Below are 15316 nucleotides of genomic sequence, written 5' to 3'. Positions count from 1 at the left end.
ATAATGATTTTATTTCAAGCTGCAACCTTTTCCATATTCTTTACAAGCAAAGTAAAACTCTAAAAAGGCAGAAAATTGTTTCCTTCTGAAAACATGTTCTTGCAAAATAATTATTTTACACAGTGTCAGGAAAAGGTAAATATATTATTATTCAACAAAATTAAAAGTCTTCTGTAAAGAAACCTGGATTCAAATCAATAAATTTTATATGTAAAGTAAATTCTCAAGTATTAAAAAATAAATTTAATACAACTTTTATAGGCCAAGTTTGATTGAATGGAGGCTTGCTTACCTTAGTTCTCTTGGCTTGCATTAACAACAGAGGTTATCTTTTAACACACTAATTATAGCTTTGCAAAGGTGTAATTGTAGGACACTAGACACTTACCTTTCTTTCTCTTGCTGATTTCCTTTATCACTTCCATTGTTAATCAAAGCAAGTTCATCTAATAATGATGTAGATTCCTTTGTAAACTTCTCAAAAACCTAAAGTATGAGATTTTATTAACATGTTAAGGATGATCTTAAAAGTTGATATGTACATAAGGATTTTCAACTAAGAGCAACAGAATTAGTCAAGCAGGATTCTGGTTCCCTCTCTGGACCTCACTTAGTACACTTTAATCACCAGACCACACAGCATAAACAATGCAGACAATGAAGACAAAATTAAAACAATGAAGACAAAACTGCTTCCTAAAACAATGAATAGTTTTAATGGATAAAGAATTTTTTTAATTTAAACACATTAAGAAATTATTTTTATTCCTGAGACAAGTTTATATTTATTCCTGTTCCCTTGAGAAATATGTGCACCAACAACAGTTTTAACTACATGAACATTATTCAGACCAGTTCTAACCCTCTAATTCCAGTTAAAGAACTTTTCTTTATGTTATTCTATTAATCATTCTGGTTGCATGTTAATACTTAAAAAGTTTTCTATATAAGTATGTAGCATAAAAATAAATTAGTTATAATCTTAACATGATTTCTTAAAATATTTCAAAAAAGGGATTTGGGCAAGTCTGCTTAGAATAAAATAGACACTCATTGGTTTTATATCATTGTTCAAATATGGTGAAAATAGAACTGGTTATCCATTCTCAAATATCCAAAAGTTCATTATTCTTCAAAAAAAATTAGCATATAATCTAATGTGAGCAAATTTTAAGTTTTTTCTTTTAGTCCCTGGCAGTTCAATTAAACAATACTATATTATACAGAGTGGCAAATTTCCAAAGTCTGCTCTGAAAAAGAAGATATATTTTCAGAAATGAAAACCTTAACCTGTCAAACTGCTTTTCAACTCAAATTGATGTCTAAATATCCTCTCTGAAAATAGTGTATAAAGGGCAGACAGAAGAAGCAAGAAGAACTACAATCCTGAAGCCTGTGGAATGAAAACCACATTCACAGAAAGACACACAAAAGGACATGCAGAGGACTATGTACCAGATGAAGGAACAAGATAAAACCCCAGAAAAACAACTAAATGAAGTGAAGATAGGCAACCTTCCAGAAAAAGAATTCAGAATAATAATAGTGAAGATGATCTAGGACCTCGGAAAAAGAACACAGGCAAAGATCGAGAAGATGCAAGAAAGGTTTAACAAAGACCTAGAAGAATTAAAGAACAAACAAACAGAGATGCACAACACAATAACTGAAATGAAAAATACACTGGAAGGAATCAATAGCAGAATAACTGATGCAGAAGAACAAATAAGCGACCTGGAAGACAGAAAAGTTGAATTAACTGCCACAGAACAGAATAAAGAAAAAAGAATTAAAAGAAATGAAGACAGCCTAAGAGACCTCTGGGACAAAATTAAATGCACCAACATTCATTCAAATGCATTACAGTCTCCCAGAAGAAGAAGAGACAGAAAGGACCCGAGAAAATATTTAAAGAGATTACAGTCAAAAACTTCCCTAATATGGGAAGGGAAATAGCTACCCAAGTCCAGGAAGTGCAGGATATCTCAGGCAGGATAAACCCAAGGAGAAACACGCCAAGACACACAGTAATCAAATTGACAAAAATTAAAGACAAAGAAGAATTATTAAAAGCAACAAGGGGAGAGATATGGAAACATATGTATAACTGATTCACTTTGTTATAAAGCAGAAACTAACACACCATTGTAAAGCAACTGTACCCCAATAAAGATGTTAAAAAAAAAAAGCAACAAGGGAAAAACAACAAATAACATATAAGGGAACTCCCATAAGGTTAACAGCTGATTCTCAGCAGAAACTCTACAAGCCAGAAGGGAGTGGCATGATATATTTAAAGTGATGAAAGGTAAGAACCTACAACCAAGATTACTCTACCCAGCAAGGATCTCATTCAGATTTGACAGAGACATCAAAAGCTTTATAGACAAGCAAAAACTAAGAGAATTCAGCACCACCAAACCAGCTCTACAACAGATGCTAAAGGAACTTCTCTAAGTGGGAAACATAAGAGAAGAAAAGGACCTACAAAGACAAACCCAAAACAATTAAGAAAATGGTAATAGGAACATGCATATCAATACTTACCTTAAATGTGAATGGATTAAAAGCTCCAACCAAAAGACACAGGCTCACTGAATGGATACAAAAGAAGACGCATATATACGTTGTCTACAAGAGATCCACTTTAGAAGGGACACATACAGACAGAAAGTGAGGGGATGGAAAAAGATATTCCATGCAAATGGAAATCAAAAGAAAGCTGGAACAGCAATACTCAGATAAAATAGACTTTAAAATAAAGAATCTTACAAGAGACAAGGAAGGACACTACAAAATGATAAAGGGATCAATCCAAGAAGTTATAACAATTCTAAATATATATGCACCCAACACAGGAGCATATCAATACATAAAGCAAACGCTAACAGCTATAAAAGAGGAAATCGACAGTAACACAATAATAGTGGGGGACTTTAACACCTCACTTACACCAATGGACAGATCATCCAGACAGAAAATTAATAAGGAATCAAAACTACAATGAGATATCATCTCACACCAGTCAGAATGGCCATCATCAAAAAATCTAGAAACAATAAATGCTGGAGAGGGTGTGGAGAAAACGGAACCCTCTTACACTGTTGGTGGGAATGTAAATTGATACAGCCACTGTGGAGAACAGTATGGAGGTTCCTTAAAAAGCTACAAATAGAACTACCATATGACCCAGCAATCCCACTACTGGGCATATACCCTGAGAAAACCATAATTCAAAAAGAGTCATGTACCAAAATGTTCATTGCAGCTCTATTTACAATAGCCCAGAGATGGAAACAACCTAAGTGTCCATCATCGGATGAATGGATAAAGAAGATGTGGCACATATATACAATGGAATATTACTCAGCCATAAAAAGAGACGAAATTGAGCTATTTGTAATGAGGTGGATAGACCTAGAGTCTGTCATACAGAGTGAAGTAAGTCAGAAAGAGAGAGACAAATACCGTATGCTAACACATATATATGGAATTAAAAAAAAAAATGTCATGAAAAACGTAGGGGTGAAACAGGAATAAAGACACAGACTTACTAGAGAATGGACTTGAGGCTATGGGGAGGGGGAAGGGTAAACGGTGACAAAGCGATAAAGAGGCATGGACATATATACACTACCAAAAGTAAGGTAGATAGCTAGTGGGAAGCAGCCGCATAGCACAGAGAGATCAGCTCGGTGCTTTGTGACCGCCTGGAGGGGTGGGATAGGCAGGGTGGGAGGGAGGGAGACGCAAGCGGGAAGAGATATGGGAATATATGTATATATATAACTGATTCATTTTGTTGTGAAGCTGAAACTAACATACCATTGTAAAGCAATTATACTCCAATAAAGATGTTAAAAAAAAAAAAGAAAATTAATAAGGAAACAAAAGCTTTAAATGACACAATAGACCAGATATATTTAATTGATATTTATAGGACATTCCATCTGAAAACAGCAGATTACACTTTCTTCTCAAGTGCCCACAGAACATTCTCAATGATAGATCACATCTTGGATCACAAATCAAGCCTCGGTAAATTTAAGAAAATTGAAATCACACCAAGCATCTTTTCTGATCACAATGCTATGAGATTAGAAATAAATTACAGGGAAAAAAAAGAAAAAATACAACACATGGAGGCTAAACAATACCTTACTAAATAACCAAGAGATCACTGAAGAAATCAAAGAAATAAAAAAATACCTAGAGACAAACGACAACAAAAACACGATGATCCAAAACCTATGGGATGCAGCAAAAGCAATCCTACCTCAAGAAACAAGAAACAAGAAAAATCTCAAATAAACAATCTAACCTTACACCTAAAGGAACTAGAGAAGAACAAAACCCAAAGTTAGCAGAAGGAAAGAAACCATAAAGATGAGAGCAGAAATAAATGAAAAAGAAATGAAGGAAACAATAGCAAAGATCAACTAAAACCTGGTTCTTTGAGAAGATAAACAAAACTGATAAACCTTTAGCCAGACTCATCAAGAAAAAGAGGGAGAGGATTCAAACCAATAATATTAAAATGAAAAAGGAGAAGCTGCAACAGACACCTCAGAAATATAAAGCATCATAAGAAACTACTGCCAGCAACTCTATGTCAATAAAATGGACAACCTGGAAGAAATGCATAGATTCTTACAAAGGTAGAAACTTCCAAGACAAAACCAGGAAGAAATAGAAAATATGAACAGACCAATCACAAGTAATGAAATTGAAACTGTGATTAAAAATCTTCCAACAAACAAAAGTCCAGGACCAGATGGCTTCACAGGTGAATTCTATCAAACATTTAGAAAAGAGCTAACACCCATCCTTCTCAAACTCTTCCAGAAAATTGCAGAGGAAGGAACACTCCCAAATTCATTCTATGAGGCCACCATCACCCTGATACCAAAACCAGACAAAGATACTACAAAAAAAGAAAACTACAGGCCAATATCACTGATGAATATAGATGCAAAAATCCTCAACAAAATACTAGCAAACAGACTCCAACAACACTTTAAAGGATCAAACACCATGACCAAGTGGGATTTATCCCAGGGATGCAAGGATTCTTCAATATATGCAAATCAATCAATGTGATATACCATATTAAAAAACTGAAGAATAAAAACCATATGATCATCTCAACAGATGCAGAAAAAGCTTCTGACAAAATTTAACACCCATTTATGATAAAAAATTCTCCAGAAAGCAGGCAGAGAAGGAACCTACCTCAACATAATAAAGGCCAGATATGACAAACCCACAGCAAACAGCATTCTCAATGGTGAAAAAATGAAACCATTTCCTCTAAGATCAGGAACAAGACAAGGATGTCCACTCTCACCACTATTATTCAACATAGTTTTGGAAGTCCTAGCCACAGCAGAGAAGAAAAAGAAATAACAGCAATACAAATTGGAAAAGAAGAAGTAAAACTGTCACTGTTTGCAGATGATATGATACTATACATAGAGAATCCTAAAGATGCCACCAGAAAACTTCTAGAGCTAATCAATGAATTTGGTAAAGTTGCAGGATACAAAATTAATGCACAGAAATTTCTTGCATTCCTATACACTAACAATGAAAGATCAGAAAGAGAAATTAAGGAAACAATCCCATTCACCACTGCAAAAAAAGAATAAAATACCTAGGAATAAACCAAGGAGGTAAAAGACCTGTACTCAGAAAACTATAAGACACTGATGAAAGAAATCAAAGATAACACAGATAGATGGAGAGATATACCATGTTCTTGGATTGGAAGAATGAATACTGTGAAAATGACTATACTACCGAAAGCAATCTACAGACTGAATGCAATCCCTATCAAATTACCAATGGCATTTTTTACAGAACTAGAACAAAAAATCTTAAAATCTGTAAGGAGACACAAAAGACCCTGAATAGCCAAAGCAATCTTGAGGGAAAAAAACAGAGCTGGAGGAATCAGACTCCCTGACTTCAGACTATACTACAAAGCAACAGTAATCAAGACAATATTTTGTATTGGCACAAAAAAATTTTATACTGGCACAAAAAAGAAATACAGATCAATGGAACAGGATAGAAAGCCCAGAAATAAAACCATGCACCTAAGGTCAACTAATCTATGACAAAGGAGGCAAGGATATACAATGGAGAAAAGACAGACTCTTCAATAAGTGGTGCTGGGAAAACCGGACAGCTACATGTAAAAGAATGAAATTAGAACACTCCCTAACACCATATACAAAAATAAACTCAAAATGGATCAAAGACCTAAATGTAAGACCGGCCACTATAAAATTCTTAGAGAGGAAAACATAGGAAGAACACTCTTTGACATAAACCACAGCAAGACCTTTTTTGACCCATCCCTAGAGTAATGGAAATAAAAACAAAAATAAGCAAATGGGACCTAATGAAACTTAAAAGCTTTTGCAGAGCAAAGGAAACCATAAACAAGATGAAAAGACAACCATCACAATGGGAGAAAGTATTTATAAACAAATCAATGGACAAAGGATTAATCTCCAAAATATAGAAAAAGCTCATATAGCTCAATATTAAGAAAACAAACAACCAATCAAAAAATGGACAGAAGACCTAAATAGACATTTCTCCAAAGAAGATATACAGATGGCCAAGAGGCACATGAAAAGCTGCCAGCATCATTAATTATCAGAGAAATGCGAATCAAAACTACAATGAGGTATCACCTCACACCAGTTTGAATGGGCTTCATCAGATAATCTACAAACAACAAACGCTGGAGAGGGTGTGGAGAAAAGGGAACCCTCTGGCACAGTTGGTGGGAATGTAAATTGATACAGCCACTATGGACAACAGCATGGAGGGTCCTTAAAAAACCAGAAACAGAATTAACATATGACCCAGCAATCCCACTACTGGTCACATACCCTGAGAAAACCATAATTCAAAAAGAGTCATGTACTACAATGTTCACTGCAGCACTATTTACAATAGCCAGGACAAGGAAGCAACCTAAATGCTCATTAACAGATGAATGGATAAAGAAGATGTGGCACATGTATACAACAGAGTATTACTCAGCCATGAAAAGAACGAATCTGGGTAATCTGTAGAGACGTGGATGGACCTGGAGACTGTCATACAGAGTGAAATACATCAGAAAGAGAAAAACAAATATTGTATATTAACGCATATATGTGGAATCTAGAAAAATGGTACAGATGAACTGGTTTGCAAGGCAGAAATAGAGACACAGATGTAGAGAACAAATGTATGGACACCGATGGGGGAAAGCGGGGGGCGGGGTTGTGGTGGGATGAATTGCAAGATTGGGATTGACATATATACACTAATATGTATAAAATAGATAACTAATAAGAACATGCTGTATAAAAAAAATCGGTGTATCAACTAGATTACCTCTCAGGAAATTATGCTGCTGTTATTCAATTCAAAAGATTTACAACTTTGACTATAATACTGCTACTAATGACAACAGTAATAGCTAATATTTGTGAGTCTGACTCCAGAGTATATGCCTTCAAGCATTATGCTATCATGTGGTATGCATTATATTTCTTTAGTTTTGTAAAAAGTAAACAGTCTACCTTTCAGTTAATTAAAACTAAAAAGCTATCAAAATATGTCTTATTTATATATAATAACATGTTTCTCATTGTAATATACCAACCAGCCTCTTATTTAACCAGTCCATATGATCATAGGTGAGACTCCCACCAAAATCTTCTGTTAACTGGCATGGTTCTATATAACGAGTCAATTTATTGGCAGACACTAAAATAACCTAGAAAGGTAAAAAGAAAGAAAAAAAAAAACTTAGTCACTATTAATGTCCATGAAAAGTGATGAGGAGGTAAAATTGATTAGCATATGCAATACTATTTCCAACATGATGAAATATTACATAGATATTTATTTAAATAATACAACAGCATTTAAAATCAATTCAATAAACTGTGGCTGTTAAGAAATAAGCTATCACAAACCATTTATAATAACACATTATAAAAAACAAGAGACGTTAGTAGCTCAGATGAAATATTTTCAAATCTTATCAATATGAATAATTTCTTGGTAGTAAAAATCAATCCCTTTAGTACAAAGATGTATTCGTCAAAGAATTTTCACATGGTCTTAAAATTAGCTAGGTACACTACAATAATAAGTACAAATGAATAATAAATCTGGAAATCAAAAAATGATATACTTTTCTAACATGAAATTTCTCTATCATTCCTTTGATTATATATTAACAAAACATATCCTCTAATAGTAGAGTAAAACTCAGGATAACATATACTAATATTTAATTTGAAAAACAGAACTAGAAAGTAGGGAGAAGTTCAGAGAATTCATAAACTTGAAACTTACCTGTTAAAATGATACTCTTTAAACTTTAAAAGATTTCAAATACAAATTACAAAATGAACAAAGATACCATTTTAGCACTAAATAAAACTTCAATGAAGATATACATGAGTATTAAAAAAATACATATGTGGGAGAAAGATATTCAAATGGTAGTGTTAATGCAAAAGACTTGATAAGAAAAATAACGTGTCCAACTGGAAAGAGCACCATTCCCACCCTAAACAACAACAAAGCCCAGATAATCTACAAAATTAAAACTTTTCTGAAACTCCTCAGAGAGCTGAGGTTACAGAAAAACCAACTAGTCTGAATATGCAGAGAAGACAGGCACCATAGAGAGAGCGGTAGAAGGGGTGACTATCAAATGTGAGGAGCAAATCTTTGGGGATGATGCAACTATTCTGTATCTTAACTGTGATGAAGGATTTATGACTATATCTGTTTGTCAAATCTCAAAATTGTAGGCTAAAAAAGGAATTTTACTGTATGTAAATTATACCTTGATAAACTTAACTTTAAAAAAAAGGGGAGGAATAAACTCAACAACATAAGGAGGACTTGTGAAAGAACTACCAGGAAAAGAAAGAAGGAAAAGAAAAATTCAGAAACATACCCAATATGCAAAACTAGGTATATCCATACTATATATGAAGTTGTAATGTAAACAGTAAATAAGGGGAAATAACCAAGACTACAAAATGCTTTGCTAAAAGGGTGGAAGGGGAGTCACCTTAGGAAGATAACAAAAACATGGTATCAAAAGTTCATAAAAGGGGACTTCCCTGGTGGCAAAGTGGTTAAGAATCCACTGCCAACGCAGAGGACACGGGTTCAACCCCTGGTCCAGGAAGATCCCACGTGCCGTGGAGCAACTAAGCCTGTGCACCACAACTACTGAGCCTGCGCTCTAGAGCCCATGAGCCACAACTACTGAAGCCAGTGCGCCTAGAGCCCATGCTCTGCAACAAGAGAAGCCATCTCAATGAGAAGCCCACGCACTGCAATGAAGAGTAGCCCCCACTCAATGCGACTAGAGAAAGCCCACACGCAGCAAAAAAGACCCAATGCAACCAAAAATAAATAAATAAAAAATAAAATAAAAAATTTTTTAAAGTTCATAAAACTATCAGAGAAAAATAAATCCTGTCATAATTAGGGTTTATAACAAATTGCTATTGATAACAACACATTAAATGCCTTGGATGCTTATGTTAGAAAAGAAAGGCTAATGAATAATGAGCTAAGTGACCTACCTAAGAAGTTGGGGGGCAGGGAGTGGGAGGAGAACAACAGAATACATCCAAAGAAAAGAGAAGGAAGGGGAGAAATTAAGAAATTAATAAAGCCAAAAGTTGTTCCTTGAAAAGACTAAAATGAAATCAACAAAGTTCTGATAACGTAAAGCAAGAAGAAAAGGAAAGTACACTTAAATAACACTAAGAATAAAAAGAACATGGCTACATAGACAGCAGTGATTTAAAAGATACAGATGGACACAGGACATGCTTTTGTCAATAACTATGCAAATTTAGAAGAAATGGACAAATTCCTATAAAAAAAGTAATTTATCAAAACTGACATAAAAAAACCCCAGAACACCTATAATCAATGAGGTGAAGTGAATCACTAGATTCTTTTCATTTTCAGTGATCATACTGTTAGTGGTAGTTTTAGCATTGCTATTCAGAGATCACTTGATGAAAAAGACAGCAAATGATTAATATGCGTTATTCTTATTCTCCTAACCCTCATGTCCTTGAGAAAACAGAATTCTTGAGAGGGAAGACAGGAAAGGGAAAAAGTTACCCTATGGTCTTCAATTTGAATTGGAAGTATCAGATTAAACTCATGATGTATTTCATTTTAAATAAAAACATGCACACTCACATAATATAAATTTTCTAGTTCTGTCCACTGCAATGTTTAGAAATAATGACAAAGGCATTCTGTAGAAATGCACACTCCTAGCATCCCAGATTGTTGTCTTCAAACACTGTTTCCCCCTAAACGTAATCAAGGTTCCTTGGAGAAATGGCCAGTTCTAGATCTGGGGCTGGAAATACACATGGTGACCTTGTAACATCTTCCCATTCAAATATCAAGAAAGCCATCCAAAACTTTTAGGGTTGTGCCAAAAGGTCCGGAAAAGGCTTCCACTGGCCAAATAAGTAACAATTTGCTTATCAATTCAAATTCTTTAATAAACTAAAGGATCTAGGCGTTGAACATCAATGGCTGCCAATATCATAAAAAAAGAAGGCTACGAGCCTCATGATCAAGGAAACATCATCACCAATGAACAGCCCTGGAAAAAGAAATTCAGGTCTTAATCTAATCAACTGTTTGAATCCAACTATGAATTCACGGAAATACAGAGGTGCAAAAGAGGAGAATGATATGTTAAACTATACCACGTGGATGCTCACTGAAACAAAAAATCCTGTAAAACACATATCCTGGTCTCCCCAAGAAAAAAAAAATTGTGTAAGAAAAGAGAAAGAGAAATTGAGATTAAAAAGCTTAATTTAATGGACTAACTCAAAATTCCACAACCAATAATAAGAGAATTACATATTCTTTTTAAGCAAACAAGAAATATTTTAAAACTTGAGTGTATATTAGGTCATAAGGAAAACCTTGGTACATTTCAAAGGAAATAACTTCTAACGTTCTATCACCACAATGAAATTAAGTTAGAAATCAATAACCAATCAAATCAGAAATCATTAACAAGATTTTAACACCTATCCATTTGGAAAGGCATCTCAAACCAAGCACAATATCTGGACAGTATCTGGATCCTAATTCAAAGAAATAAATCAATCTGTGTGCATTCACAATTTATGTATAAATTTATGAATAAATTTTAAAATATATTATTTATACAGAATATTTTTATATATTACTAAATCCTTTTATAACATTCATCAAATTTGATACCAACTGGCTCTTTGATATTAAGGAACTGTTTATTTTAAGGCATGTTAATGGTCTTGGGCTATATTTTTTAAAAAAGAGTCTGCAGATATTCAAATGTCTTAAATTTCCTTCACTATAACATCCCCAGCCTTCCTTGGGTGAAGTGGATAGGGGTAAGGATGGGGCAGGTGGCCCATGGGTTGACAGTTGTTGGAACTGGGTATAGGGATACATGGAGTTAACTATAATATTCTGTTTACTTTTTGATGTGTTCATAACTCCTTATAATAAAAATACTAAAAAACTAAAACACATATAAATCTCTTTTAAAAAAACCTTCCCAGAAAGAAAATACCAGGCCCAGCCAATTTACAAGTGAGTTTTAAAAATTAAAGAACAAAGGATCAATCAAGATGGCCAAGGAGGAGTACGTGGAACTCACTTCCTCCTCATGAACACATCAAAAGTACATCTATATGTGAAACAATTCTCACTGAAGATGAACTGGAAACTGGCAGAAAGACTCCCATACAAGAAAGGCTATAAGATCCACATGGAATCAGGTAGGAAGGGAAAAGACATAATAAGGTCGGGAGCTGTGCCCCTGAAAGGGGACACAGAAGAAAAGAAAGATTACATGGGTGGAGACCCGCCCTGGGGAGTGAGCAGTTCAAGCCACAGACTGGGCATCTCACTCTTGGGGTCCAACACAGCGGGGACAGGCCCGTGGTTGGCTGGAGGATTGCTGGGACTAACTGGAGGAGTATGGGAAGCCTGGACTCCATTTGTGAGAAGCATGCATGCTGGTGTGCCCATGAGGCAATGCGGAGAGAACAGAGTGAGGACCGTCCAGTGGCTGCAGGGTTTCCTGTGACTGCCTCAGTGCATATCCCAGCCGAAGCCAAGCAAAGGCTCCAGGTCTGCTTACTCCATGTTGCAAGACGTAGTGGATCTAGGGGGTCACACGACCAGGAGAAAGCTCAGCTGTGGATTCAGAGGCAACTCGGTTGCAGAGAGCAGTGACAGCCACTCTTGGCACATACTCAGGCAGTGCATCAGAAGCAGCCCAGAACTCTGACAGCAGCCATTCCCCTACAGCTCACCTCCCAATACACGCTGAGACCACAAGGCCCCACCTGCCCTGTGGTGTGGCTTCACGACAGGGCAATGGTGGCAGAGGCTGTGGGTGTGATTGGCTGGGGTCTGAATGAAGGGGGAGAAACAACTGCTGGCACCTGCAAGGCGGTGCAGCTTAGAATCTGTCTGCAAGCAAAATAAGCCAAGAGTGCACACAGGCCCCATTTGCTTCAGCACTCCCCCACTCTGGGTCAAGGGTCATGGTGCTGGGAAAGTAGAAAGCACACACTTAAGGGGAACAAAGTCAGAGCAGGCCTGACCTTCAGGGCTTCTGCTTCACCAACTTGGGATCAGACCCCACACCTGAAAGGCCAGTGATGGCCACTGAGCAGAGGAGAAGCCTCGTCTCACACCCGGCTACAGCCCTGGCACCTCCACCTCCAGCACCACCTCTTACCAAGGTGATAGTGGCCATTATACCCTGAGGAAAGACATGACTGGCATCCACGTCAAATCCAGCTCTCCAACCACTGGGCACTGGGCATATGCAGTCTGTACATGAACAATCCCTCAGAAGGACAAACCTTTAAGACACAATAGGTAACTATTTCACCAAAGTTCATAGAGACAGAGAAAGTTAAGTAAAATGAAAGGCAGAGGAACTGGTCTCAAATGAAATAGCAAGAGAATAACCAGGAAAAAATAATGAAACAGAACTGAGCAATTTACAGAAAAAGAAATCAAAGCTTTAGTAATAAGAATGTTAACTGAATTAGGGAAAAGAATAGATTAACACAGTGAGAATTTTAACAAGGAACTAGAAAAAAGCAAGAAAAACCCAATCAGAAATGAAGGATTCAATAACTGAAATAAAAAACACACTAGAAGGAATGAATAGCAGGCTAAGTGGTGCAGTCTTCTGCACAGAATAATGGCAATCATCCAGTCAGAACAGCAAAAAGAAAAACAAATTTTTAAAAATGAGAGCAATTTAAGAGATCTCTGGGATAACATTAAACATATCAACTTTCACATTATAGGGGTCCCAGAAGGAGAAAAGAGAAAGAAGAGGATCAAAAATGTATTTGATGAGATTATGGCTGAAAACTTCCCAATCCTGAAGAAAGAAGCAGATATCTATGTACAAGAGGCACACAGGGTCCCAAATAAGATGAAACCAAACAGATCCATACCAAAACATAATTAAAATGGCAAAAGTTAAAGAGAGAATTCTAAAGGCAGCAAGAGAAAAATAGAGATTCATATACAAGGGAATCCCCATAAGGCTATCAGCTGATTTTTCTGCAGAAACTTTGCAGGTCAGAAGACAGTGGCATGATATACCTAAAGTGCTAAAAGGGAAAAAACTGCAACCTAGGATACTCTACCCAGCAAGATTATCACTGAGGAACGAAGAAGGGACTAAAAAAAAAAACTTCTCAGACAATCAAAAACTAGAAGGGTTCATAATAAATCAACTCTAAAAGAAGTGTTAAAGGGTCTTCTCCAAGCGAAGGGAAGTAAGAATCCATGGAAAAGGGAAAATCTCAGTAGGACAAGCAAATATACAGTTAGGGCTGAGGAACAACCACTTAAATAAGCTAGTACAAAGATTAAAACACAAAAAATTATAACAGCAACTATAACTTTATATAAACAGTGAAGGCATAAAATGAAGATATAAAATGTGACATCAAAAAACACAAAGTGTGGGGCTTCCCTGGTGGCGCAGTGGTTGAGAGTCTGCCTGCCAATGCAGGGGACACGGGTTCGTGTCCCGGTCTGGGAAGATCCCACATGCCGCAAAGCAGCTGGGCCCGTAAGCCATGGCCACTGAGCCTGCGCGTCTGGAGCCTGTACTCCGCAATGGGAGAGGCCACAACAGTGAGAGGCCCGCGTACCGCAAAAAAAAAACAAAACAAAAAACCCCACAAAGTGGAAGGAGTAAAATATGTAGATATTTTTGTATGTGTTTGAATTTAAACGACTACCAGTTTAAAACAAATAGGTATAGTTATAAGTCAACATAATTGAAGCCCATGGTAACCACAAATCAAAAACCTTCAACAAATACACAAAAACTGAGAAGAAAGAAACACAAGCATAATACTAAAGAAAATCATCAAACCACAAGGGAAGAAACAAAAAGAAGAAATCAACAGAGAAGAAACTACAAAAACAACCAGAAAACAAGTAATAAAATGGCGATAAGTACATACCTATCAATAATTACTTTAAATGTCAATGAACTAAATGCTCCAATCAAAAGACACACTGTGGTTGACTGGATAAAAAACAAGAGTCATCTACATTCTGCCCATAAGAGACTCACTTCCGTGCTAAAGGTACACACAGACTGAAAGTGAGAGATGGAAAAAGATATTTCATGCAAATGGAAATGATGAGAAAGCAGGGACAAAACAGACTTTTTTTAAAAAAAAGGTATAATAAAAGACAAAGAAGGACATTATATAATGATAAAGGTATCAATACAAGAAGAGGATTTTACACTGGTTAACATATATAAACCCAAAACAGGAGCACTTAAATATATAAAGCAAATAGTACAGATATAAAGGGAGAAACTGACAATAATATTGGGTTGGCCAAAAACTTCATTTCGGTTTTCCCATAAGATGTTACGGAAAAACCAATAAAATAGTAGTAGGGGACTTGAGCATCCTACTTACATCAATAGACATCTTCCAGACAGAAAATCAGTAAGGAAACAGTGGTCTTAAAGGAAACAATATACCAGCTGAACTTAACAGATGTCTACAAAACATTTCATCCAAAAATAGCAGAATACACATTCTTTTCAAGTGCACATGGAACGTTCTCCAGGAATGATCACAAGCTAGTCCACAAAACAAGTCTCAACAAATTTAAGAGAACAGAAATTATATCAAGTATTTATTCCAACCACAACAGAATTAATAAACTAGACATC

At 35.9% G+C, this 15316-nt stretch overlaps 1 protein-coding gene across 4 annotated transcripts in view; it reads right to left on the bottom strand.

Annotated features, from left to right (window-relative positions):
* Positions 1 to 15316, bottom strand: part of SESTD1 (SEC14 and spectrin domain containing 1) — a 138861-nt gene that overhangs the window by 39857 nt on the left and 83688 nt on the right. For all 4 annotated transcript variants that reach the window (XM_060152531.1, XM_060152533.1, XM_060152532.1 and 1 more), the window contains 2 exons: positions 7670 to 7783; positions 389 to 486 (listed from right to left, as the gene is read on the bottom strand). In XM_060152531.1, coding sequence (XP_060008514.1) covers positions 389 to 486; positions 7670 to 7783 — 212 coding nt within the window. The remainder of the gene's footprint in view (positions 1 to 388; positions 487 to 7669; positions 7784 to 15316) is intronic.

This window comes from Lagenorhynchus albirostris, chromosome 6, assembly GCF_949774975.1.
Source record: "Lagenorhynchus albirostris chromosome 6, mLagAlb1.1, whole genome shotgun sequence".
Taxonomy (NCBI): Eukaryota; Metazoa; Chordata; class Mammalia; order Artiodactyla; family Delphinidae; genus Lagenorhynchus; species Lagenorhynchus albirostris.
The sequence above is the reverse complement of the archived record's forward strand: the minus strand, read 5'-3'. Positions and strand labels throughout refer to the sequence as shown.